Below are 26,954 nucleotides of genomic sequence, written 5' to 3'. Positions count from 1 at the left end.
CCCTCTCAGAATCCCCCCCATCCACTTCCTCTTGCAAATACCTGACCCAGTATCGATCCCCACCCCCCAACCAGTCCATCAAAATCTGCTTGGCCAGACTCCAACGACCGCAGCGTCTCCCCCCACCACAATCCCGTTTACTAGCCAACCTATGTTGATTCGTGGGGTGACCCCTGCCAGAGCCCCCCTCCTCAGTAACCCAGCCCCACTTGCCCAAAACCCAACTCCCTCGATCCAGAAAACAAAATGGAACCACACCCATAAGGAAAAAGACAGAACACATATAAATAACCCCCTCATTTAAGAGACAGAGACAAAATCCCAATCAAATAGAAAACCCTCAATAAGGAAAAACAATCCTCCTCCCCGCAAACCAAGTCCAGATACCAACTCTCATCTCAGTCCCAGTCCTCCAGCCTTAACAAATGCCTCCGCCGCTGCGCTTGGTAGACACTCCAAATCTCACTCCGCTGCTGTACAATGCCGCCTTCACCCAGCCAAAGGCTGCCCACCTTCCCGCCAACAGATCTTGGTATTTGCGTATACCAACGCCTTCCCACTTCACCTCTCGTCTCTGCTTATCCCAGCTCAAAACCTTCTCCTTCATGTGGAGCCTGTGAAAGCAGACTATAACTGCCCTTGTTGGCTCATTCGCTTTAGGCTTCGGCCTGACCGACCATGTGCCCTGTCAAACTCGTAGCAGGAGGGTTCTTCCCCCTCCTCCACCTACTCAGCAAACACCTTTGCAAAGTCCTCGGTCGGCCTTGGGCCCTCCATCCCCTCAGGCAGGCCCACGATTCTCAACATTTGCCTCCTCGACCTGTTCTCCAGGTCCTCCACTGTGACTCTGAGCCTTTTGTTGACCTCCACCACCCTCTGCAGCTCCTCACCCATCGATGTGAACTGGTCGCTGTGTTGCGCCAGTGCCTCCTCCTCCCCCATCAATTTCTCTCCATGCTCCCGCATCTTGACCGACGTCTTCATCACTGCTTCCTTTACTGGGGCAATCGCCTTCTCCACCCACTCAGCATAGCCGTTAGCTCCCTCCGAAGCACCTCCAAATACTTGGCAAACAGCCTTTCAAATTCCACTGACATCACCTTGGTAAGAGTTTCCACTGTGAGGGGAGTGCCCCCACCCGACGACCTAGCCCCTGCCATCTTCATTCCTGCAGGACTCACCGCTGCACTCGCCGATGGACTTTCGTCACCCTCTTCTTCCCAGGACCTTTCTTCTGGAACTTCGACATTCCCCAACCTCCTTATGACTGCCAACACCAACTCTTCCAAAAACTACTCCTGAGGCCGGGCATAAAAGTCCAAAAACCAGAGACTCTAGCAGGACCTCCAGCTACATGCCATCAGCGGAACTCATGGATGCTCAGCTTTTAAGTTGCTCGATCTGTTCTGGATTTATCACATTTCATACAGTGGCAGTGCGATACAAAGTGATGGAGAGTATCCTCAATGCGAAGGCAGGACTTTGTTTCCAGAAGGGCTGTGCGGTGGTCACTCCTACCACTACGGTCATGGACAGATGTATCTGGTGAGTGTGGTCAATATGTTTCCCCTTAAGGGCAGCATCAAAAACAGTGGTTAGCACTGTTGCTTCACAGAGCCAAGGACCCGGTTCAATTCCTGGCTTGGGTCACTGTCTGTGTGGAGTCTGCATCTTCTCCCAGTGTCTGCATAGGTTTCCTCCCACAAGTCCTGAAAGACGTGCTCATTCGATGAATCGGACACCCTGAATTCTTCCTCCGTGCACGCGAACAGGCGTAGTATGGCGACTAGGGGATTTTCACAAGAACTTCATTGGTGTGTTAATGTAAGCCTACTTGTGACACTAATAATTATTATTGTTGTTTCCCTCACCGCCTGCCTCCTCAGATCCAGTCTAGCAGCCATGTCCTTGATTAACACAATGAAAAAACAAGTTGTTGGAACCGAATTCATTTAGGCAACTGGAACATGTTCCATCACACTCCTGTATTGTGCCTTGTAGATGGTGGATGGGCTTTGGGGAGTCAGGTGATGAATTCTTTGCTTCAGAATTCACAGATTCTGTCCTGGTCTTGTAGTCACATATTTATATGGCTGATCCAGGTAAATTTCTGGTCAATGTTTATGGTGGTGGATTCAGTGATGGTAATGTTCTTGAACCTTAAGGGGAGATGGTTATATTTTCTCTTCTTGAAGATGATCATTTGCGTCAGACAAGTTCCAGGAAATGTTACTTGCCACTTATCAGCCCAAGGCAGAATATTGTCCAGGTCTTGCTGCATATGAGCACAGATTGTATCAGTATCCGAGGAGTTGCGAATGTTGCTGAATATTGGTTAATCATCAGCGAACATCCCCACTTCTGATGTTATGTTGAAGCAGCTGAAGATGTTTGGCCGAGGCTACTACCCAGAGGAACCTGCACCTTTGCCCTGTGGCTGAAATGATTGGCCTCCAACAATCACAACCATCTTCCTTTGAACTAGGTAAGACTCTAACCCGTGGAGCGTTGTTTCCTCGATTCCCATTGACTTCAATTTTGTTAGAATTCCTTGATTCCATACTTGATCAAATGCTGCCTTGCTGTCAAGGGAAGTCACTCCCATCTCTAGAATGCAGCTTTTGCCCCATGTTTGGACCAAGATTGAAATGTGGTCCGGAGCGGAGTGGGTCCTGGCAGAGTATTAGTTGTGATGCACCCCTCACGAAACAGCCTCATTATAGAAGCTACACATGAGCCTTAGCTAAACTATAAGAGTGTTCCCAGTGTAATGGAACTACATCCAGTACGGATGGCTTTCTTTAGTATATGAATTCGAATAAGTGCTCGGGGTGTAGGTAGTAAATGCGATCTCAAAGTTGCCAAAATATTTTTTATTGCAAATATCAAATTATCAAACCACAGATTAAATTTCAAGTTAACATTTCTGCTTTAAATGAAATTTTTAAAATGGAAAGATTTTCTTTCAGGAATAACTCATTGGAGGCAGTACAATTGAAATTTATATTACTGTACACATTTGACAAAAATACTATGAAAGCATAATTTCAAAGAGCACCTATGGAGCCTTGAATAACACAATGAATAAACAAGTGTAAGAGGATTTATATATTTAGTTCTCCTGAACCTTAGCAGTCTGGTAGCTTCTTCTTTTACCTTGTGCCACTACAACAAAAACAGTGATATAGAATTACAATTCACATTGGAAATAAGTAACAGTATTTTCTCCTCCAATCTCGAAGGTACTGAATCATAAGGGGATACAATTCGACAGGGATCAGTTAAATTCCCCAAGTGGCCAATGTGTTGCCAGATATGGAGAAGCAGAGGTGTCAATGTCATGGATGTTCACCATTACTGGCCCCAATTACATTGTTTTCCACATTCTTTCTAAAACCGTATATCAGAGAAATGTCAGAATGAGGAAAAATGCCTGATTTTCTGATCTGCCTAACTCAGAAGTTCTGAAATCAACTGCAACACCATAATCACTGTTCCTCTACCAAGAAACAGCTCTCATAGTTTTCGGGCTCTGTAACACTGTACATAGGAAACCATTCAGAAAACTGCTTTTTATGCACTTTATCAGTACCTGCATTTTTCTCCTAAGTTATGTACGATGTTCCCAGACCTGGTCAATGTTACTCCAAACTAGTTGCTCGGACATTTGACGAGAGTGGGATAGGATAATTCTCCCTCCCTTAATCTGCTCCAGTGTTATCACTGATGTTACAGAAATCAAAAAAACAAAGTTAGGTACATGACCCCACCCTAAGGTATTGTGGGTTTGTGCTAAAATCCCCATGCATCATAATACCTTAAGTGCATAATTTAGAACTGATTTTAGAAAACAATCAAGAAAACATTTTCTTGAGATTCTAAAAATATCTGTACGAGTCAGAGTATGTAGTGTAATCGTGTTGCAGGGGCATTCAAAAGGTTAATCACTGATTTTATTTATGTTTGTTTCCAGTTAAGTCACAACATAAAACAACTCGACTGTCAGGAGTTGTGTGTTTGTAAGTAGATTTGCACAGAATTTGCAGTTCTCACCAGTTAGCTTAGGATTGTAAATGTTGGCAAATTTGCAAACTGAAACTCTACTACTTACTGAGTTCTCTGTTTCTTCGGAGCTCAGCATTCAGGTCCCCTGACTTGTTCCAGGCACCCATGAAATACTCCAACTCTGTACTGCCCTCCAAAGCCTGAAATAATAGCAAAGTGATAAGCTTGTTGCATGACCAACAGACCCTATACATGACTCTGGGGTTATTTTTTTTACCGTCCCTACAACTTTGGATCAACAAGCTGTTCTAACATCTATTATTGTTCTTGCTCGATTTATAAATTTATAACTGTTGACAACAAAATTGATCACTTAAAAATCTACATATATACTAACCCCAATAAACAGGCCACAAAAAATGCAATGTTTAAAATGTATTCAATCTTGCAAATTTTGATGTAGACTTGCATTGCTGGAGTGCAGGATTAGGCATTATGCTTTTAAAAAATAAATTTAGAGTACCCAATTCTTTTTTTTCCAATTAAGAGGTAATTTGGCATGGCCAATCCACCTACCCTGCACATCTTTGGGTTGTGGAGGCGAGACCCACACAGACATGGGGAGAATGTGCAAACTCCACACGGACAATGGCCCAGGGCCGGGATCGAACCCGGGTCCTCGGCGTCATAGATCATAGAATTTACAGCGCAGAAGGAGGCCATTCGGCCCATCGAGTCTGCACCGGCTCTTGGAAAGAGCACCCTACCCAAGATCAACACCTCCACCCTATCCCCATAACCCCACCCAACGCTAAGGGCAATTTTGGACACTAAGGGCAAATTTATCATGGCCAATCCACCTAACCTGCACATCTTTGGACTGTGGGAGGAAACCGGAGCACCTGGAGGAAACCCACGCACACATGGGGAGGATGTGCAGACTCCCCACAGACAGCGACCCAAGTCGGAATCGAACCTGGGACTCTGGAGCTGTGAAGCAATTGTGCTATCCACAATGCTACCGTGCCACCTTAGGCTTAGGCATTATGTTAACAATCACTGTTCAGTCTGACACAAAGAATGGCCAATTCTGTGAGAAGCTGGAGGGTGCTTGTCACCCCAGTGAAAAGGCAAAGCATGGCCAGCAATTTCAAGTGTGTAAGAAAAATAAATAATCTATTTATATTATTTGCAGCCAAAAAGGGGCTACCAAAACAATGATGAGTCATCAAAAGGCATGATTCGGACATAAGGACTAGAGCAGCACACTTAGCAGCAATCGGCAGTGCCATTTTGAAATACCAAAATCTCTATCAGCTTCTCCATACTGACCTGCAGAGCACTCAGCTTCTCTCTGGTTGCTTTGATAACCAAGACAGATTTTTCCACCTTTGACCTCAAAATATTTAATCTGTATCAAATCAAAGCACCCAAGTTATCGCACAAACATCACAACTCAGCAATTTATACATATTAATAATTCTACATCATTGAAAATGGAATGAGACAAGTACTTGAAAATCAAGAATATAAAAAGATAAAGTAAAGGATGGGGATGCAGGATTAGAGTTGACAGCAATAATTGCAGTCAGACATGCCAAGACTCTTCCTATCTGCTGTATTACCATTATTTTATTTACATCACATTAAAGTCTTACAGATAGCACACATTTCCTGGAAGCTGTTACATTGCCACATTTTGTGTATTTTCTGACTCACTGAAAGCAAAGCCTCAGGGATCTGATACTTCCTCTGTACATTTAAAAATATATATTTATATAGTTATGTAGCACCATCAGTTTTCAGCATAAAACCTTGTTACGCAGGGAAGCCCCTCTTCCACATTGTGCAAGACTTCTTGGTGATTCGGTGACTCACCCTTTCTTGTCTGCTTGCAGATGTCCTCTTGTGGAAACTGCAGTTCTCTCTGTGCTCAATTCCACATCTACAAGTAACCAGAAAACGGTCATCTTTTAATTTGATCTTGTAAGCATTGAAGAGTTGCATGTTACCTCTAATTTTCTGCTTGCCTGATCAATACAGTTATTACTGGAGAAATGATGGGCAAACAATCTGATCCCTCTTCTTGGCAAAGGTTGTTTTGAAACAGACTTTGGTACATATGCACGACTGACCCAAGTCAGTTTTTTGAAGAATAAAGGGATTAAGGGTTATGGTGTTCGGGCCGGAAAGTGGAGCTGAGTCCACAAAAGATCAGCCATGATCTCATTGAATGGTGGAGCAGGCTCGAGGGGCCAGATGGCCTACTCCTGCTCCTAGTTCTTATGTAAGTCCCTGGTTTTCTCTCTTCGGACTTAAGGAAGCACCTGAACGCAGGGCCAGATTCCGTAGCCGATATCAGGAGGAAACATGTCTGTCTGTATATGTTGCGTGTGTCTGTATATGAGGTGGGTGCAGAATTAAACTATATCTGTATCCTCTTCATCATCATCATGGCGGTATCATCTTTAAATTTACTACAAAGAAAGAAATAATTTGTATTTATATGCTTAATAAATCTCACTATCCCACTCGCAACTTCTCTGGTCTCCATTTTAATGATACAGTACTTTCTCCTTTATTTCAATCCCATTGAATATTTCTGAAATTATTAAGGACAAATGTTTTGCAGATACTTTTTATAAGAAATTCAAATGATCATCTTTGCCTATAGAGCAATGATACACCAAAACTGGAACACAGCATATATCTGTCAACTAGTTAAGAAGTAACCATGAATACATTGTTAGCATGTCATGCAGCCATAAGATAACACAGAAATCAAAATTAATTAATTTTAAGTTATTACCATACCAGATTTTGTCCTAAATGGGGAGCTGCTAGGGGTAAGAGGGCTAAGACACTGAGTTCCAGTGACTGGACAAAACCTTTCACTGGAAATCTGGCGGTCCTTCTTGCGAGGCGTTGCTTCAACTTCCTGCAGTTATAGAAGAAAGTGCCCTTAAGTCATAATTTTCAGCTTTTGTTTTAATGAAAGCATCTTCAAATATTCATATCCATAGCACTTACCTTTTTTTCTAACTGAAGGGACCGTTTAACTCTGAAACATTAAAATAAATAAGTTTTAGGAAGACACGGAACTTGGTAGAAATGCGCATGGTGAGGAGGATGTTAAGAGGCTCAAGGAGAGGCTCAAGGTGATTTATAAAAGTTCGAGTGAGTGGGCAAATACACGGCAGATGCAGTGTAACGTGGATAAATGTGAAGTTATCTACTTCGGACGGAGAAACAGAATGGCAGAGCATTATTTAAATTGTGATAGACTAGGAAATGTTGACGTACAAAGGACCTGGGTATCCTTGTACATCAGTCACTGAAAGCAAGCAGTTAGGAAGGCAAATGGTATGTTGGTCTTCATTGCAAGAGTGCAGGAGCACAGATGTCTTACTGCAGCTGTAAAGGCCTTAGTGAGACTGTGTGCAGTTTTGAACTCATTATCTAAGAAATGCCATATCATGGCTAGGTATTCAGATCTTTCATGTGTGTCCACATATCTCATCTATGTTTTCTTTAAAGAAAACCCAAGATAAATTAAGCTACTTTGTCTCACAGGAAGTAAACATACAAATCAACAGTTACAATTCCTTTTGTATAGAAATACAAAATAAAAAATACACTGTGCTTCCCCACATCAGTGGTTACTCATTCTTGACTCAAATAAAAAAGATCCTCACTACTCTCCTGGACCTGACTAAAGATCATCTTTGGAGCCGTCTTGTTTCTGACGCCGACTCACTTTGCAACCTGTTCCCCAGACTCAATTCTGTTTTTCCAACACTTGCATTCACAATCAGAAGAGAAGGTCTTTTCAGAGCCAGAGGGTTCCCAATACAAAAGGTGTGAAGTGCTTATTGATTTGCAAGATAGGCCATCAATTTTAGTTCAACTGTACTTTAGCCACATTTCAATTTGGTTCCTTTTTTAAAAAAGAGTGTGCTTTAGATACACATAACAATTTCCTACAGGTCAGTTGTCAAAAAATGGTTTTAAAAATAATTCTGAAATGTTACACTACCCTAGCTACTTTGTCCAAATAAACATTTAAAATAAAGCATCAGTGGGCTATTTAATTTCAGGAGATATCACAGGAGGACTAGATTCTGTTCACTTTTCATGTCCACAAATACACATTTTCTAATGGTGCACCCTAGCTGATTTACCCCTCTCAGTAGTTCAGGGCACTCTGAGTAAGACAAGAGTTACGATTGTGCTCCTCATGTAGATTTAGTGATTAGCGCAGTTTTGTAGGAATATTTCATTTTCATGTGCATAAAGATGAGGTTAGCTTGACATCTGAATAATTGAGTTAAATTATTGGTTAGGTGACCTAATAGGGCTTGCTGAGCAATCAATTATAATTGATTTGTTGAGGTACTTTTCTTAAATTCAAAATCAATTAATTGACCTCTCATCGATCCACTGTCATGTAATCTGGCCTTGTCATTTAATGATCCTGTTTCACTCCACATCAGCGACATTGTTGCAACACCAAAACAAACTGGAATTTCTTTCTGGCATCCAGTTTATTAATCAGGGGATACGGCACAAAATGAACTGAGCAACATTGGTGCATTCCCAAAACTGGGCAAGCTGAGGATTTCTTTTTCGATACCATGAAATATTTGTGCCAATCAGAGTGAAGGCAGTGGAAGGGGGCGGAAGCAGGAGTATGGGGCAGAGAGGTGACTTGGGAGAAATGTCTTAAAATGGGAAATGATAAAAACAGACCACGACAGGAAGGGATAGACTGAGATTACAATTCTAAGAATAAATCAGCAGGTAAGGCTGATAAATGGTAAAAGGAGAAAACTTAAGGCCCTGTATCTGAATGCTATTGCATTCAAAACAAAGCATCTGAACTGATAGCGTAAATAAAAATAAATATGATCGATTAGCCATTACAGAGACATGGCTGCAGGATGACATAGATTGGGACTTATATATTGACATGACATTTAGGAAGGACAGGAAGTTAGGAAAAGGTGGAAGGGAGGCTCTGTTAATTAATGTTGGTAGTAGCACATGGGTAGCACGCTCAGGGCACGAGTATGTAGAAATTGAGTGGGTCGAGATGAGGAATGAAGAGGTCACTCCTGAGATGATGAATGATAAAGACAAGTCACTCATGAGAGTTGTATACAGGCCTCCTCACAGTAACCACATTCCTTCCCTGTCGTTACCACTCACCCCTCCACTCCTGCCCTTTGCCCCCTTCACCGGGCTTCTACTCATTTCCCTGAATCCCTCACTCCCTCCTCCCCTCCCACCCTGCTCCCCCTCACCCCCCACGTTCACTCCGCTCCTCCTTACCCCCACCCACCCTCACTCCACTGCTCCCTCACCACCCCATCTCCTCCTCTACCCATTTCCCCCTTCCTGCCTCCTTCCCTCCCACCTCCTCCCCATACCCTCATCCCCTCCCTCCCCCTCCTACCACACCACCAACCCCTCCCTCCCCTCCACCTTTACTCCCATCCTCCTCGCCTCCCCCCTCCTCCTTACCTTCTGTCTCCTTCCCCATCTCCTGTCACCCTCCCCTCACTATCCCCATCTCCTCCTCCCTCCATTCTCCCTTCCCTCCCTATCTCCCCGTCGACTCCACCTCCACCCATAGTCATCCTCCCTACCTCCTTCCTTTCAATCGTCCTTGACTCACCCACTCCTCCTTCCCTTCTGTCCCCCTCCCCATCTCCTTCTAACCCCCTCCCCTCCTTCCCTCACTATTCTCCCGTCTACTCCTCCCTCCACCCCTCACCACCCTATCTCCTCCTTCCCTTCCATCCTCCTTGCCTCACCCCCTCCTCCTTCCCTTCTGTCCCCTTCCCCAATCCCCTCCCCCTCCCCGATCTCCTCCTCCCTCCTTCCAGCCTCACCACACTCCTACCTCCCTCACCACCCTCCTATCTCCGTCACCACCCGCCTATCTCCCTCACCCCTCTACCCCTTCCCTGCCTCATGTACTCCTTCCCACCCCCCCCATCCTCCCTTTCACTCCGTCCTCTACCCCCTCCCTCTCACGCCTTCTTCCTCCTTCCCCCTCCCCTCCGCCTTCTCCCACCTCTCCTTCCTCCCTCCTCCTCTTCCCCCTGCCCCGTCCGCTAACTTCCCCTTTAAAGTTCTATCCTCCTCGCCTTCCCCCCTACTCCTTCCCTTCTGTCCTCCACACCATCTCCTCCCCCCACTCTGACTCCTCCCCTCCACCTACCCCCACTCCGTCTCCTCCTTCCCACTCCGACTCCTCCCCTTCGCCTACCCCCACTCCGTCTCCTCCTTCCTCCCCTCCGGCTCCTCCCCTATTCCTGTCCCCCTCCGGCTCCTCCCCTCCTCCTTCCCCACTCCGCTTCCTCCCCCCCTCCCTCTCCTCCTCCTACCCCCTCCGTCTCCTCCCACCCCCTCCGTCTCCTCCCACCCCCTCCGTCTCCTCCCACCCCCTCCGTCTCCTCCCACCCCCTCCGTCTCCTCCTCCCTCACCACCCACCTACCTATCTCCCTCCCTCACCCCTCTCCTGCCTCCTCTACTCCTTCCCAACCCCCCTAATAATCACCTTCACCCCCTCCTCTATCCCCTCCCTCACCCTCCTTTCCCCCTCCGCCTCTTTCCCCCCTCCCCATCCCCCTCCTCCTCCTTCCCCCTCTCCACTTCCACGTGCCCCGTCCCCTCCCCCTCACCTCCCCTTTAACGCATCATCCTCCATGCCATCCCCCCTACTCCTTCCCTTCTGTCCTCCTCACCATCCTCTCCCATCCTCCTTCCCCCCCTCCATCTCCGCCCCTCCGCCTACCCCTACTCCGTCTCGTGCCCCCTCCTCTTCCTCCCTTCCTCCTACCCCCCTCCGTCTCCTCTCCTCCTCCTGCCCACCTCCCCTCCTCCTTCCCCCCACCTCCTCCGTCTCCGCCGCTCCTCCCGTCTCCTCCCCCTTCCCCCTCCGTCTCCTCCCCTCACCCGTCTTACCCCCCCACTCCTCCGTCTCCTCCTCCCTCCTTCCAGCCTCACCACCCTCCTACCTCCCACACCACCCTCCTAATTACCTCACAACCCGCCTAACTATACCCTCCCTCACCCTTCTACCCCTTCCCTGCCTCCTCTACTCCTTCCCACGTGGCCTAATCCTCCCGTTCACTCCCTCCTCTACCCCCTCCCTCTCACTCCCCCCTCCTCCTTCCCCCTCCCCTCCTCCATCTCCTGCCCTCCTCCTCCCCCCTCCCTCTCCTCCTCCCCCCCCTCCCTCTCCTCCTCCCCCCTCCCTCTCCTCCTCCCCCCTCCCTCTCCTCCTCCCCCCCTCCCTCTCCTCCTCCCCCCTCCCTCTCCTCCTCCCCCCCTCCCTCTCCTCCTCCCCCCCTCCCTCTCCTCCTCCCTCTCCTGCTCCCCCCCTCCCTCTCCTCCTTCCCCCCTCCCTCTCCTCCTTCCCCCCGTCTCCTCATCCGCCCCAAGTCTCCTCCTCCTCCGTCTCCTCCTCCTCCCCCTCCTTCTCCCCCCCCCCTCCATCTCTGCCTCCCCCCGTCCCCTCCTCCTCCCCCCCGTCTCCTCCTGCCCCCTCCGTCATCTCCTCCTGCCCGCTCCGTCGTCTCCTCCCCCCCTCTGTCGTCTCCTCCCCACCTCCGTCATCTCTTCCCCCCCCTCCGTCGTCTCCCCCCCCCACCTCCGTCGTCTCCCCCCGTCTCCTCCCCCCCCTCCGTCTCCTCCCCCCCTCTGTCGTCTCCTCCCCACCTCCGTCATCTCTTCCCCCCCCTCCGTCGTCTCCCCCCCCACCTCCGTCGTCTCCCCCCGTCTCCTCCCCCCCTCCGTCCCCTCCCCCCCCTCCGTCTCCTCCCCCCCCCGTCTCCTCCCCCCCCCCCGTCTCCTCCCCCCCCCTCCGTCTCCTCCCCCCCCCCTCCGTCTCCTCCCCCCCCTCCGTCTCCTCCCCCCCTCCGTCTCCTCCCGCCCCGTCTCCTCCCCACCCCTCCGCCTCCTCCCCCCCCTCCGTCTCCTCCTCCCTCCTTCCAGCCTCACCACCCTCCTACCTCCCTCACCACCCGCCTAACTATTCCCTCCCTCCTCAACTCCTTCCCACACCCAATCCTCCCGTTCACTCCCTCCTCTACCCCCTCCCTCTCACTCCCTCCCCCCCCTCCCCCACCACCTCCTCCTTTCCACCCTCATCCTCCTTTCCACCCCCCCAACCCCCCTCTCCCCCAACCCCGTCTCCCCAACCCCCCTCTCCCCCACCCCCCTCTCCCACCACCCCCTCCACCCTCATCCCCCACTCCCCCTCCCTCCTCTCCCCCACCCCCCCTCTCCCACCACCCCCTCCACCCTCATCCCCCACTCCCCCTCCCTCCTCTCCCCCACCCCCTCTCCTCCTCTCCCCCACCCCCCTCTCCCCACCCCCCTCACTCCTCTCTCCTCTCCCCCCACCCCTCCGCTCCTCCCACGCCTCCGCTCCCCCCACTCCTCCTCTCCCCAACCACCCTCTCCCCTAACACCCCTCTCCCCTAACACCCCTCTCCCCTAACACCCCTCTAATCCTCTTCCCCCAACCCCCCTCTCCCCAACCCCCCTCCCCTCCTCTCCTCTCCCCAACCCCCCTCTCCTCCTCTCCCCCAACCCCCCTCTCGTCCTCTCCCCCAACCCCCCTCTCCCCCGTCCCTCCTCTCCCCCAACCCCCCTCTCCCCCAACCCCCCTCTCCCCCAACCCCCCTCTCCCCTGTCCCCCCTCTCCCCCAACCCCCCTCTCCCCCAACCCCCCTCTCCCCCAACCCCCCTCTCCCCCAACCCCCCTCTCCCCCAACCCCCCTCTCCCCCAACCCCCCTCTCCCCCAACCCCCCTCTCCCCCAACCCCCCTCTCCCCCAACCCCCCTCTCCCCCAACCCCCCTCTCCCCCAACCTCCCTCTCCCCCAACCCCCCTCTCCCCCAACCCCCCTCTCCCCCACCCCTCCTCTCCCCGTCCCCCCTCTCCCCCAACCCCCCCTCTCCCCCAACCCCCCTCTCCCCCAACCCCCCTCTCCCCCACCCCTCCTCTCCCCGTCCCCCCTCTCCCCCAACCCCCCCTCTCCCCCAACCTCCCTCTCCCCCAACCCCCTCTCCCCAACCCCCCTCCTCCTCTCCCCCAACCCCCCTCCTCCTCTCCCCCAACCCCCCTCCTCCTCCTCCTTCCCCCCTCGTCCTCCTCCATCCCCCCTCCTCCTCCTCCATCCCCCCTCCTCCTCCTCCATCCCCCCTCCTCCTCCTCCATCCCCCCTCCTCCTCCTCCATCCCCCCTCCTCCTCCTCCATCCCCCCTCCTCCTCCTCCATCCCCCCTCCTCCTCCTCCATCCCCCCTCCTCCTCCTCCATCCCCCCTCTCCTCCTTGCCCCCTCCCCACCCCACCCCTCCTTGCCCCCTCCCCACCCCACCCCTCCTTGCCCCCTCCCCACCCCTCTCCTCCTTGCCCCCTCCCCGCCCCTCTCCTCCTTGCCCCCTCCCCACCTTGCCCCCTCCCCGCCCCTCTCCTTGCCCCCTCCCCACCTTGCCCCCTCCCCGCCCCTCTCCTCCTTGCCCTCTCCCCGCCCCTCTCCTCCTTGCCCCCTCCCGCCCCTCTCCTCCTTGCCCCCTCCCCGCCCCTCTCCTCCTTGCCCCCTCCCCGCCCCTCTCCTCCTTGCCCCCTCCCCGCCCCTCTCCTCCTCGCCTCCTCCCCGCCCCTCTCCTCCTCCCCACCCCGCTCCTCCTCGCCCCCTCCCCGACCCTCTCCTCCTCGCCCCCTCCCCGACCCTCTCCTCCTCGCCCCTCTCCTCCTCGCCCCCTCCTCCTCGCCCCCTCCCCGACCCTCTCCTCCTCGCCCCTCTCCTCCCCGCCCCCTCCTCCTCCCCGCCCCGCTCCTCCTCGCCCCCTCCTCCTCCCCGCCCCGCTCCTCCTCACCCCCTCCCCGCCCCTCTCCTCTCCTCCTCCCCACCCCGCTCCTCCTCGCCCCCTCGCCGACCCTCTCCTCCTCGCCGACCCTCTCCTCCTCGCCCCTCTCCTCCTCGCCCCCTCCCCGCCCCTCTCCTCCTCGCCCCCTCCTCGCCCCTCTCCTCCTCGCCCCCTCCTCGCCCCTCTCCTCCTCGCCCCTCTCCTCCTCGCCCCTCTCCTCCTCGCCCCCTCCCCGCCCCTCTCCCCTGCCCCTCTCCGCCCCCGCCCCTCTCCTCTCCTCCGCCCCTCTCCTCCCCGCCCCTCTCCTCTCCTCCGCCCCTCTCCTCCCCGCCCCTCCTTGCCCCCTCCCCGCCCCTCCCCTCCTTACCCCCTCCCCGCCCCTCCTTGCCCCCTCCCCGCCCCTCCCCTCCTTACCCCCTCCCCTCCTTACCCCCTCCCCTCCTTACCCCCTCTCCTCCTTGCCCCCTCCCCACCCCACCCCTCCTTGCCCCCTCCCCACCCCTCCTTACCCCCTCCCCTCCTTACCCCCTCTCCTCCTTGCCCCCTCCCCACCCCACCCCTCCTTGCCCCCTCCCCACCCCTCTCCTCCTTGCCCCCTCCCCGCCCCTCTCCTCCTTGCCCCCTCCCCACCTTGCCCCCTCCCCGCCCCTCTCCTTGCCCCCTCCACACCTTGCCCCCTCCCCGCCCCTCTCCTCCTTGCCCTCTCCCCGCCCCTCTCCTCCTTGCCCCCTCCCCGCCCCTCTCCTCCTTGCCCCCTCCCCGCCCCTCTCCTCCTTGCCCCCTCCCCGCCCCTCTCCTCCTCGCCTCCTCCCCGCCCCTCTCCTCCTCCCACCCCGCTCCTCCTCGCCCCCTCCCCGACCCTCTCCTCCTCGCCCCCTCCCCGACCCTCTCCTCCTCGCCCCCTCCTCCTCGCCCCCTCCCCGACCCTCTCCTCCTCGCCCCCTCCTCCTCGCCCCCTCCCCGACCCTCTCCTCCTCGCCCCTCTCCTCCTCGCCCCCTCCTCCTCCCCACCCCGCTCCTCCTCGCCCCCTCCTCCTCCCCGCCCCGCTCCTCCTCACCCCCTCCCCGCCCCTCTCCTCTCCTCCTCCCCACCCCGCTCCTCCTCGCCCCCTCGCCGACCCTCTCCTCCTCGCCGACCCTCTCCTCCTCGCCCCTCTCCTCCTCGCCGACCCTCTCCTCCTCGCCCCTCTCCTCCTCGCCCCTCTCCTCTCCTCCGCCCCTCTCCTCCCCGCCCCTCCTTACCCCCTCCCCGCCCCTCCTTGCCCCCTCCCCGCCCCTCCCCTCCTTACCCCCTCCCCTCCTTACCCCCTCCCCTCCTTACCCCCTCTCCTCCTTGCCCCCTCCCCACCCCACCCCTCCTTGCCCCCTCCCCACCCCTCCTTACCCCCTCCCCTCCTTACCCCCTCTCCTCCTTGCCCCCTCCCCACCCCACCCCTCCTTGCCCCCTCCCCACCCCTCTCCTCCTTGCCCCCTCCCCGCCCCTCTCCTCCTTGCCCCCTCCCCACCCCTCTCCTCCTTGCCCCCTCCCCACCTTGCCCCCTCCCCGCCCCTCTCCTTGCCCCCTCCCCACCTTGCCCCCTCCCCGCCCCTCTCCTCCTTGCCCTCTCCCCGCCCCTCTCCTCCTTGCCCCCTCCCCGCCCCTCTCCTCCTTGCCCCCTCCCCGCCCCTCTCCTCCTTGCCCCCTCCCCGCCCCTCTCCTCCTTGCCCCCTCCCCGCCCCTCTCCTCCTTGCCCCCTCCCCGCCCCTCTCCTCCTTGCCCCCTCCCCGCCCCTCTCCTCCTCGCCTCCTCCCCGCCCCTCTCCTCCTCCCCACCCCGCTCCTCCTCGCCCCCTCCCCGACCCTCTCCTCCTCGCCCCCTCCCCGACCCTCTCCTCCTCGCCCCCTCCCCGACCCTCTCCTCCTCGCCCCTCTCCTCCTCGCCCCCTCCTCCTCCCCACCCCGCTCCTCCTCGCCCCCTCCTCCTCCCCGCCCCGCTCCTCCTCACCCCCTCCCCGCCCCTCTCCTCCTCCCCACCCCGCTCCTCCTCGCCCCCTCCCCGCCCCGCCCCTCTCCTCCTCGCCCCCTCCTCGCCCCTCTCCTCTGCCCCTCCCCGCCCCTCTCCTCCGCCCCTCCCCGCCCCTCTCCTCCCCGCCCCTCCTTGCCCCCTCCCCGCCCCTCCTTGCCCCCTCCCCGCCCCTCCTTACCCCCTCCCCTCCCCCCCCCCCCCCCCCCACCCCACTCCCCCCCCCCCCCCCACCCCACTCCCCCCCCCCCCCACCCCACTCCCCCCCCCCCCCCACCCCACTCCCCCCCACCCCACCCCCCCCCCCCCCCCACCCCACCCCCCCCCCCCCCCCACCCCACCCCCCCCCCCCCCCACCCCCCCCCCCCCCCCACCCCACCCCCCCCCCACCCCCCCCCCCCCCCCCCCACTCCCCCCCACCCCACCCCCCCCCCCCCCCACCCCCCCCCCCCCCCCCCCCCCACCCCACCCCCCCCCCCCCCCCCCCCCCCCCACCCCCCCCCCCCCCACCCCACCCCCCCCCCCCCCCACCCCCCCCCCCCCCACCCCACCCCCCCCCCCCCCCCCACCCCCCCCCCCCCCCCCCCCCCCACCCCACCCCCCCCCCCCCCCCCACCCCCCCCACCCCCCCCCCCCCCCACCCCCCCCACTCCCCCCCCCCCCACCCCCCCCCCCCACCCCCCCACTCCCCCCCCCCCCACCCCCCCACTCCCCCCCCCCCCACCCCCCCACTCCCCCCCCCCCCCACCCCCCCACTCCCCCCCCCCCCACCCCCCCACTCCCCCCCCCCCCCCCCCCCCCCCCACTCCCCCCCCCCCCCCCCCCCCCCCCACCCCACTCACGGGAGTCTCTGCATCATTCTGGGTCCCCCGCTGCGGTTTGTTTTTGCCGCCCGGTGCTGTCTTTTTGCGGTCCGGGTGCGAAGCGAGGCTGTTTGAGCTTCGGGCTGTTCTCTTCGCCGATCACGTTTCAGGGTCAAATCACATTACCCTTATTTATTTCAGGTTTCATAAAGTTTTTTGTAATTAAATGTTTGTCATGTTTCCCAGTTCTGTAGATATTGGGTCGATCTGCTGTCATTAAACACATCAGACCCGGGGATAGACAGCGCACAATGTCAGTTGAGATAACATTTTCATTCCCAGATGAAATGTAACATATTTGGAACAAATCACTCTCTGAGACTGAGAATCTGCTAAATTTTTACAGACAAGGAGATTGGAAAATTAGAAAATAGGAGTGCAGGTAAAATCTGAGACATTTGTCGGTCAAACTAGGGAGAGGGATAAATCAGCGAAAGGAGCATAACTCGGTAATATTTAGTATCCAGCTCTTTTGTGTTATGTTATAAATTAAAAATCGAAATGTTTGATTTAAAGTAATATTTAAATGAATCCGAAACCACCCGGTCCGGAGTGCGGAACTAATCTGCGGCACTCAGTTCTTCTCACATCAGTAGCGGTAAATAGTGAGGACCGCTCGCTCTCCATTGACTGGGGCAGGTCTCCATGGTTACAGCCTGGGCCTGGGCTGCGAGAAGTCAGGTCAGAGCAAACTATAATCCCTTAACAACGTTAAATCTGCAGAAACGTTAACTTTTGGGAAAGTTGCATTGTAGTGGATGAAAGCAAAGAGATTGCAGTGGCGCCGGCCTGGTTTTGTTTAGGTATGAAGCAAAAGTTATTTTCGTTCCTTATGTTAATAGACTGGTTAAATTTCACTTGTTTTGCTTTTTAAAAAAAATATAATTTCATAGAATTTACAGTGAAGAAGGAGGCCATTCGGCCCATCGAGTCTGCACCGGCTCTTGGAAAGAGCACCCTACCCAAGGTCCACACCTCCACCCTATCCCCACAACCCCACCCAACACTAAGGGCAATTTTGGACACGAAGGGCAATTTATCATGGCCAATCCACCTAACCTGCACATCTTTGGATTGTGGGAGGAAACCGGAGCACCCGGAGGAAACACATGCACACACGGGGAGGATGTGCAGACTCCGCACAGACAGTGACCCAAGCCGGAATCAAACCTGGGACCCTGGAGCTGTGAAGCAATTGTGCTACCCACAATGCTAACGCGAGACTGGTAGAGAGGAACTAATTATGAGGGGGAAACATGGTTTTGAAATACTGGAATTACTTCCAATGGAACAGAGGAGGCATGTTTGTAATTTTATTTTACTTATGGAAGGATTGAATGCTTGGGGAGCCAGAAAAGAGGGCACCAGTTCAATCACTGAAGGGTGAGTAGAAATTTATGGAGATCGTTGGAACTGGAAAGACTTACTACAAGACATGATTGAGGTAGAGATCATTCTGTGTTTGGAGGAAAATTGGATAAATATTTGACGTATTTAAATAATAAATATTTAAAGTGAGATGAATCTTAATGCAATTCAGTTCAATTCCATCTTCATTACTAGGGTTTACAAGTCTGTCATCTGAGCCCAGACCATCAGTGCCTAGACCCAACTATCTTCAACTGCTTCATCAATGCTCTTCCCTTCATTGTAAGATCAAGAATGGGATGTTTGCTGGTGATACAAAGCATTCAGTTCTATTCACAATTTCTCAGATAATGAAACAATCCGTGCTTGCATGTAGCAAGATCTGGACAATATTCGGACTTTGATAAGTAACATTCCTACCATACAAGTGCCAGGCAATGACTAAATCCAAGACGAGAGAGTGTAACACTGTACGTTATTCAATGGAAGTACGATCATCGAAGCCCCCAGCATCAATATCCTAGGGGTTGCTAGTGACCACAACCATAATTGATCCAGTCACATATACCTGACAACGTGGACAATTGTATTAATATGTCCTATCCACCAAAAGCAGAACAACATCAATCCAGCCAATTACCACCACACAAATACTGTGGCTACAATACAAAGTCAGAGGGTGGATATTCTGTGGCAAGTAACTTAGTTCCTTTCACCCCTAAACTTCTCAACAATCTACAGGCACATGTCAAGAGTATCATGAAATACTGTCCATTTACCTGATGAGTGTAGCTCCAACACATAAGAAGCTCAACACCATCCAGGACAAACCAGCTTGATTGGCACCCCAACCACATCTTAACCATACATTGCTGCCAGGGTGCACCTCTTGTGGCAGCTGTGTGTGTCATTTACAGGATTCACTGCAGCAATTCGCCAGGAAGTTCCAAATGGAAATATCACAATCTACAAGTTCCTCCCCATATCCTACACCATACTGATTGAAGCTTTACTGTAGAGGCTGGGTTGTTAAGTATTGTTATGGACGCCTGGTCAGCTCTCAACAGTGGCTAAGAGACTGGCCCAGAACCGTAACTTTAAGTTTTAATGCGGTGCGGAAAGATCAATTCATTCCTGGAGTGCTAACATAAGAAATAGGGATTGGTAATTTCATCAACAAACTTTATTTTTTAAAAAAAATGTAAACATTTAAGCTTCATCCCTAACAATAACAGATTACAAGTAGATTCTTAACTTTAGCACATAAATTCCCATTAAACAGCACTTTAAATGAACATGCAGTTCTCATTCCACTTACACAGGAAAGCAAAGGCGATACTTACATTTATGAAGCTTATGAAGCAATTTTTCTTCTGTTCGGGAAGTTCTTTCAGCACCCTTTTCTAAAGCCTGCCTTGGTGGCAAAATTCATGACTTTTCTCGGTCGCTTTCCAAAGCCTTCCCTGTACCTGTTGAAAACAAGATTATTTCTCTGTCTCTCTGAGCTCTGCCCAGCTCCTCACACAAAGGTGTTCTGATGTTTCCAGATTTTGATTGCCCACACCCAATTTATACAAAAGAACAGAGCCATGATGTTGATATGCAACTAACCTCCCATTGACAGACAAAGAGGCCATCAGACTCTGTAATGGGCTAATGGCTAGTCAGACAGGAGTGTCCCGAAGGACAATGGATCAGGGCATCTTGTGTGTTTCCATTAATTTTTTTAAATAAATGTTTTTTTTGGGTTTTCGAACATAGTATATTTACACATGTACACAAACAAAAAAGAAGAAAAAAAAAGAAAAATACAGGAGAAAAACAAAGGGAGAAGATAGTACATACAAGATAAAACTAACAACGCTATATAGTTAGCAAAATCACGTAACTAGTGAGTAAAGAAAAAACAAGGTGTGGAGGGGAGAAAACTGGGGAAGTCTATATATATTGGGGTACTGGAGAGACATTTACAGTATACCTTTTATACAAGTCTTGTGTGTTATTCCATTTTTACATATATCTTTTTTCTTCCCCCAGCACAAAGAGTGTGCATATAGAACCGGTAATACGAAAATGGATCTGGGTGGGGGGGGCGCCTGGTTGATGCCCCTGATGATGTTGCTTGCTTCGGTTTTCACTGTTGTAGTTGTGCGTTTGCCTCCGCTTTGGCCATTCATCATTTCTTCCTCCTGTACTTTCTTACTCTCTGCTGCTGTGTTTGTCATGGTCGCTGTCGTTCCCTGTGTTCTCCTTCCAGTTTGTGTTCCTTCGTCTTCCCCCTCCCTCTGGTTCCGCTCTTGATCTTTACCTCCTGTCTTTCCTTCTTTCCCTCACTCTCTGCTCTCTGCATATCACCTTTCTTAACTATTGAGTTTAGCTACCTCTCTGCACTGCCCCCTGGGTGGGTGAACCTGCAAGGATCCACTGCCCCCATCTGCTCCATAAAATGACCGGGTTCCTTTGCCATGTTTGAGGTCTTCCCTGTTATGGGGTTTGACCTGTCTGTCCTTGGGCCCTGTACACAGTTAAAGTCGCCCCCCATGATTAGTCAGTGCGTCGCTATGCCGGGGATTTCCGCCATGGTCTTTTTAATGAATTTCATTAAAATGTTGTCCCAGGGGTAGCATGGTGGCGCAGTGGGTTAGCCCTGCAGCCTCATGGCGTTGAGGTCCCAGGTTCGATCCCGGCTCTGGGTCACTGTCTGGAGCTTGCACATTCTCCTCTTGTTGCGTGGGTTTCACCCCCACAACCCAAAGATGTGCAGGCTAGGTGAATTGGCCACGCTAAATTGACCCTTAATTGGAAAAAAAATTAATTGCGTACTCTAAATTTCTGAAATAAAATAAAACAACAGGACCTTCTCGTCGAGGGGATCTGATTTATGGCTCTCGCATACTTCCGGAGGAGGACAGGCCCTGGGACTGTCAGCCAGGATGGGAGTCCCAGGTGGACTTCCTGGGGAAGGCAAACATACGCTCGTGAGGAGTCTCATTGGTGGCAGTACACAGGAGAGACTGGATGGAGTGGAGCGTATCGGAGAGGACTTCCTGCCAGCAGGAGACTGGGAGACTTCTAGACCGTAGGGCCAGGAGGACGGTCTTCCAGACCGTCGTGTTCTCCCTCTCCACCTGTCCGTTGCCTCGGGGGTTGTAGCTGGTCGTCCTGCTGGAGGCGATGCCCCTGCTGAGCAGGAACTGATGCAACTCATCGCTCATGAAGGAGGAACCCCGATCGCTATGTATGTAGGTGGGGAACCCGAACAAGGTGAAAAGACTGTGCAGGGCCTTGATGACAGTGGCAGAGGTGATATTAGGGCATATTATTGGAAAAAGGGAATCTTGAGTACTCGTCAACAATGTTGAGGAAGTACACGTTATGATCAGTGGAGGGGAGGGGCCCTTTGAAATAGATGCTGAGGCGCTCAAAGGTGCAAGAGGCCTTTACCAGGTGCGCTCTGTCTGGCCGATAGAAGTGCGGTTTGCACTCTGCGCAGACCTAGCAGTCCCTGGTCACGGTCCTGACCTCAATGGAGTAAGGCCTTGATAAAGTGAAAAAAACGGGTGATAGAGGTCATTGTGGAGGGCCCGGAGTCGGTCAACTTGTGCTCTGGCACATGTACCGCGGGATAGGGCATCTGGGGCTCATTGAGCTTCCCAAGTCGATACAAGATATCGTAGTTGTAGGTAGAGAACTCAATCCTCCACCTCAGAATCTTGTCATTCTTGATCTTGCCCCGCTGTGTGTTATTGAACATGAAGGCAACCGACCGTTGGTCAGTGAGGAGAGTGAATCGCTTGCAGGCCAGGTAATGCCTCCAATGTCGCACAGCTTCTACAATGGCTTAGGCTTCCTTTTCGACGGAGGAATATCGAATTTCGGAGGCATTGGGGGTATGGGAGAAGAAAGCCACGGGCCTGCCCGCCTGGTTGAGGGTAGCGGCCAGCGCAAAGTCCGACGCATCGCTCTCCACCTGGAATGGAATGGACTCGTCCAAAGCATGCATCGCGGCTTTGGCAATATCTGCCTTGAAGGCCAGGTGGGCCTCAGCCGTCAGGGGAAAAATGGTGGATTTAATAAGCAGATTCGCATAATTGGGGACCCACTGGGCATAGTACGAGAAGAACCCCAGGCATCTCTTCAGGACCTTGGGGCAGTGGAGGAGGGGGAGTTCCAGGAGGGGCCGCATGCGATCGGGATCGGGCACTAGGACTCCGTTTTCCACAACGTTGCCAAGGTGGCTAGGCGTGTTGTACGGAAAACGCATTTTTCCTTATTGTAAGTGAGGTTCAGGAGTTTGGCGGTGCGGAGGAAGTGCCGGAGGTTTTCGTCATGGTCCTGCTGGTCATAGCCGCAGATGGTGACATTATCTAAGTACGGGAATGTGGCCCGCAGCCCGTACTGGTCAACCATTTGGTCCATTTCCCGTTGGAAGACCGAGACTCCATTGGTGACGCCGAAGGGAACCCTGAGGAAGTGGTAGAGGCGGCCATCTGCCTCGAAGGCATTGTATTGGTGGTCCTCCGGGTGGATAGGGAGCTGGTGGTACGCGGACTTCAAATCAACTGTGGAGAAGACTCGATACTGCGCAATCTGATTGACCATGTCAGATATGCGGGGGAGGGGGTACGTATCGAGCTGCATGTACCGGTTGATGGTCTGACTGTAGTCGACCATCCGGTGCTTCTCCCCAGTCTTGACGACCACCACTTGGGCTCTCCAGGGGCTGTTACTAGCCTCAATGATCCCCTCTCGTAGGAGTCGCTGGACCTCCGACCTGTTAAAGGTCCTATCCCAGGCACTATTGCCTGCTCCTAGTAGCGACGGGCTTACAGTCTGGGGTGAGGTTAGCGAAGAGCGAGGGTGGGGCGAGGGTCGCGAGGCTACAGACGGTGAGTGGGGGAAGGGGTCCGCCGAACTTTAAAGTAAGGCTTTGGAGGTGGCACTGGATGTCGAGCACCAGTAATAGGGCAGCGCAGAGATGGGGAAGGATGTAGAGTTTGAAGTTAGTGTACTCTACGCCTTGTACAGTAAGGGTTGCAACACAGTACCCCTGGATTTCTACTGCATGTGATCCGGAAGCCAGGGAGATTTTCTTGGTTGCGGGTAAGATTGGGAGGGAGCAGCGCCTTACCGTTTCTGGGTGTATGAAGCGGTCTGTGCTCCCGGAGTCGAAAAGGCAGGCTGTCTCGTGCCTGTTGATCCGGACGGTCATCGTCGATTTTGTGAGGTGATGAGGTCGGGACTGGTTGAGCGTGATGGAGGCGAGCTTCGGAAGGTGATGGGTAGGCCTGTTGGAGGTAGCGGCGGTCAGTGTACAATCGGGTGAGCAGGGCTCCCGGGAGGCATCGGAGATGGCGTCAAAGATGGCGGCCCCCATGGGTTGCGCATGGTGGGTGAAATACAAAATGGCGTTAAAGATGTCCCCCATGGGTCGCATGTGGCGGCCGAAATCAAAGATGGCGGCGCCCACGGGTCCCACATGGCGGGTGGCGCGGCAGCTGGGGGCGGCCCCGACAGACAGAAGGCAGCGCTGCTGGGCCTAGAAGCTTTAGGGAGAGATCGGATCTGGCAGGCTTTCGCAAAGTGGCCCTTCCTCCCACACCCGTTGCGAGTCGTGTTTCGTGCAGCGCAGCGTTGTCGGGGATGATTACCCTGGCCGCAAAAGTAGCACTTGGGCTTCCGGCATTGGCGGGCTGCTGGCGGCACAGACTTGCGCTGCATCCGGGTCAGATGATGGCGGCGCCCACGAGGGTACCGCGCGGTAGGTGGTGTAGGGCTCCATGTTCTGCTGACCACCTCCAGCGAGTTTGAGCGCTGCACTGTCTCTGGGAGGCTGAGTGTACCCCCTTCTAGCAATCGCTGGCGGATGTAGCTCAATTTCATGCCCGCGACATAAGCGTCCCTGATCAACAGCTCCGCGTTTTGGGTAGCCGATACCGCCTGGTAGTCACAGCTCCGGCAGAGTACCCGCAAGGCACGCAGGAATTCTGCTACTGACTCCCCAGGGCGTTATCGTCTCCGTGGCAAGAAGGTGCCTAGCGTACACCGCGTTCACAGACTTAACATAGTGTCCCTTCAGCAGCATTATCGCCTCCATATACGAGGGGGCATCCCTGATGAGAAGAAAGCCTTGCGGGCTCACCCGTGCATGGAGGATCTGCTTCGGTGAAGGATCCGAGGTACTCTTCGAAGCAGCTTAGCCAGTGCTCGAAGGTTGCAGTGGCGTCGGCTGCCTGTGGGTCCAGCTCCAGGCGATCAGGCTTGAGTGATGAATTCATATTAGATGTTTAGTGTATTAAATTGATATGCCATCAATGAACACACGACGAGTGGTGAACGTAACTGAGGCTTTAATACACTAATCAGAAAGCCTCCTGGCCTCTGATCCCAAACTGGATCAGAGATGGAGACCAGCCACCATTACATGAGCCCGAGGGGAGGAGCCACAGGCGGAGCCAGCAGGGACAAGTCCAGGCATGTTACAATACAACACAGTGGTTTACCACAGAGACCCCGGAGTGCAGGGGCCTACCCATGTGGCGGACACACAGTGGGCGGCCGTGTTGGGTGCAAAGGGAGACCCAGGAGTGCAGGGGAAGATCCACATGGCGGAAGCACTGCAGATGGCCATGCTCGGTGCCCCCCAGACAATGGGAAACCCCGGAGCGCAGGGACCTACCGCATGGGGAGAGCAGTGACAGTGGCCATCTTGGACGGCCCCCTAACAAAGGGAGACCCCGGAGTGCAAGGGTGCGTCCACCAGGTAAGTATGGTTAATCCCAGTGGAGCGGGGAGACAGAAGCACCCCACCAGGATAGTTACCTGGAACGTAAGGGGACTCAACGGCTCAGTGAAAAGATCCAGAGAAGATCCAGAGTCTTCACTCACCTAAGAAACATGATAGCCGACATAAGTCTTCCTTCAAGAGACGCACCCGAGAGAGCAGGACCGACTGCGGGTAAGAAAGGGCTGGGTGGACAGACCTACCATTCCTGCTACGAGACGAGGGCGGCAATACTGATCAGCAAGAGGACAATGTTTAAGGCGACAAACACGGTTACGGGACAATAACGGGGCACTGCTAGTACTCGTTAACGTGTACGCTCCCAACTGGGACAACATTTTTTTGTTGTTTATATAAATTTAGGGTACCCAATTCCCCTCGTCGAGAAGGGGCTGCTCCTCCATGCCAATCCACAATATGCCTGCGTGGCACGTCAGGACGGGCGACAGTTCACAGTCTTCCTTCGGGATTTGGCACCTGCAGGTTCCCCAGCGACCATCACCACCACCCCCGACCCTACACCGTCTTTCCCCCACCTCTACCCACCTACCTCAAGAAATGGCATCCGCATGCCCACCGGTGACCATCACCACCACCCCAGCCCATACATCGCCCCCTCCCCTCCACCGACTCAACAACTGGGTGAAGAAGAGGACAACACGCTCCCGGATGCGCAGGTCTGGACACCGGTGCCCACACCACAGCCGGGACTGAGGTGATCACGGTGGAAGGTCAAGGCCCCCGACAGACTTGATCTTTACGCCCACTTCACCCCCGCTGGTCTCTTTTTTTTTTTAAACAGGGGGTGAATGTGGTAAACCACTGTATTGTATTGTTACGTGCCTGGGCTTGTCCCTGCTGGCTCCGCCTGTGGCTGCTCCCCTCGGGCTCATGTATAAAGGTGGCTGGTCTCCGCCTCTGATCCAGTTCGGGATCAGAGGCCAGGAGGCTTTCTGTTTAGTGTATTAAAGCCTCAGTTACGTTCACCACTCGTCGTGTGTTCATTGATGGCATATCAGTCTCCCTTCGCCCAGAGACCGTACTGGGTGGTTGCTTACAGTGCTTCCTTGCTCCGGGTCCCTGGTTGTGGCCCTTTGTAGCCTTGTTGCTGCTCTCGTTCTAGTCCTATTTTTTCCTTCCCTCCTTGTGTCTTTTCCCCCCCCCCCGATCCCTCCCTTTCTCCCCTTATCTCCCCCCTCCCGTCTTCCCCTCTTTTTTTGTCCCCTTTTCCCCCGTTCCTATCTCCATTTGCTCCCCCGTCCTTGTTGTGTGGCCCACCCCGCCTGGCGCCATCCCCCCTGTTGGGGGTGCGCCAAGGCCCTGCTCTGCTGCACACCTCCGGCGCTAGCTTTCCTGCTAGTGCGGTGACCCCTCCTGGGAGTTACTGTCTCACTTCTCCCTCGCCCACTCTCTGTGGATACTGCCCTTTCTTTCCCCATCTTACCCTGCACTGCTCTCGCTTGCCACTTCGCTTTCCCTTCTCCGCTGCGCTCGTTCTTTCGTACTTGGCCACGGTTTCCCACCTGAAGCCCTCAGGTAGTGGTTTGCTTTTTATCGTTCAGGGTGTGTTGCGTGGGGTGGGGGTGGGGGGGTGAGGCGAGGTGTTGCCTCACCGCGCCCCCCCCCCCCTCCCTCGTCGGCCCGTCGGCGTATTTTTGTTCCGTGCCAGGGGCCCCTTATTTCTTCCCCTGCTGTCGGTGTTCCAGCCTGCATTCCTCGGCAAACTTGTTTGCTCGGCGGGGGCGGTGAAGAAATGTTCTTTGCCTTGATGTGTGACCCAGAGCTTAGCTGGGTACAAAGCGTACGCCGTTCTTGTACAGGGCTGCTTTTGCCCTGTTAAACTCAGCCCGTTTCCTGACTTGGTCCGTCTCATTGTCTTGCTATATCCTAATACTATGTCCTTCCCATTGGCAGTTCTTGGTCTGCCTGGCCCAGCGTAGGATTCTTTCCCGGTCTTGGTACCGGTGCAGTTTGGCAATTACTGCCCTCGGTTGCTCCTCGGCTTTGGGTTTTGGGCGCAGCGACCGGTGTGCCCTATCTATTT

General features: G+C 54.1%; 2 protein-coding genes across 7 annotated transcripts in view; one reads left to right on the top strand and one right to left on the bottom strand.

The window, feature by feature from the left end:
- Positions 1–2,858: 2,858 nt before the first annotated feature.
- itgb3bp (integrin subunit beta 3 binding protein) lies at positions 2,859–16,824 on the bottom strand. Its single transcript, XM_072511154.1, has 7 exons — positions 16,738–16,824; positions 7,036–7,066; positions 6,820–6,943; positions 5,884–5,950; positions 5,338–5,416; positions 4,112–4,205; positions 2,859–3,165 (listed from the first exon to the last, which is right to left on the bottom strand). Exons 1-7 carry the CDS (start codon positions 16,752–16,754, stop codon positions 3,113–3,115), a joined length of 465 nt encoding a protein of 154 aa, XP_072367255.1. The 5' UTR covers positions 16,755–16,824; the 3' UTR covers positions 2,859–3,112.
- A 522-nt stretch (positions 16,825–17,346) lies between these two features.
- The window catches only part of efcab7 (EF-hand calcium binding domain 7), a 197,274-nt gene continuing 187,666 nt past the window's right edge, over positions 17,347–26,954 (top strand). For 3 of the 6 annotated variants that reach the window (XM_072511147.1, XM_072511143.1, XM_072511142.1), the window contains exon 1: positions 17,379–17,561. The gene's annotated coding sequence lies outside the window, so the exon portion shown is untranslated. Of the gene's footprint in view, positions 17,562–18,123; positions 18,142–26,954 lie in introns of those variants that run through there. The other 3 variants (XM_072511144.1, XM_072511146.1, XM_072511145.1) reach the window with 3 other exon arrangements.

The sequence above is a fragment of the Scyliorhinus torazame genome, chromosome 7 (genome assembly GCF_047496885.1).
Source record: "Scyliorhinus torazame isolate Kashiwa2021f chromosome 7, sScyTor2.1, whole genome shotgun sequence".
Lineage (NCBI taxonomy): Eukaryota > Metazoa > Chordata > Chondrichthyes > Carcharhiniformes > Scyliorhinidae > Scyliorhinus > Scyliorhinus torazame.
Note: the sequence above shows the minus strand (reverse complement) of the source record. Positions and strands in the feature narration are given on the sequence as shown.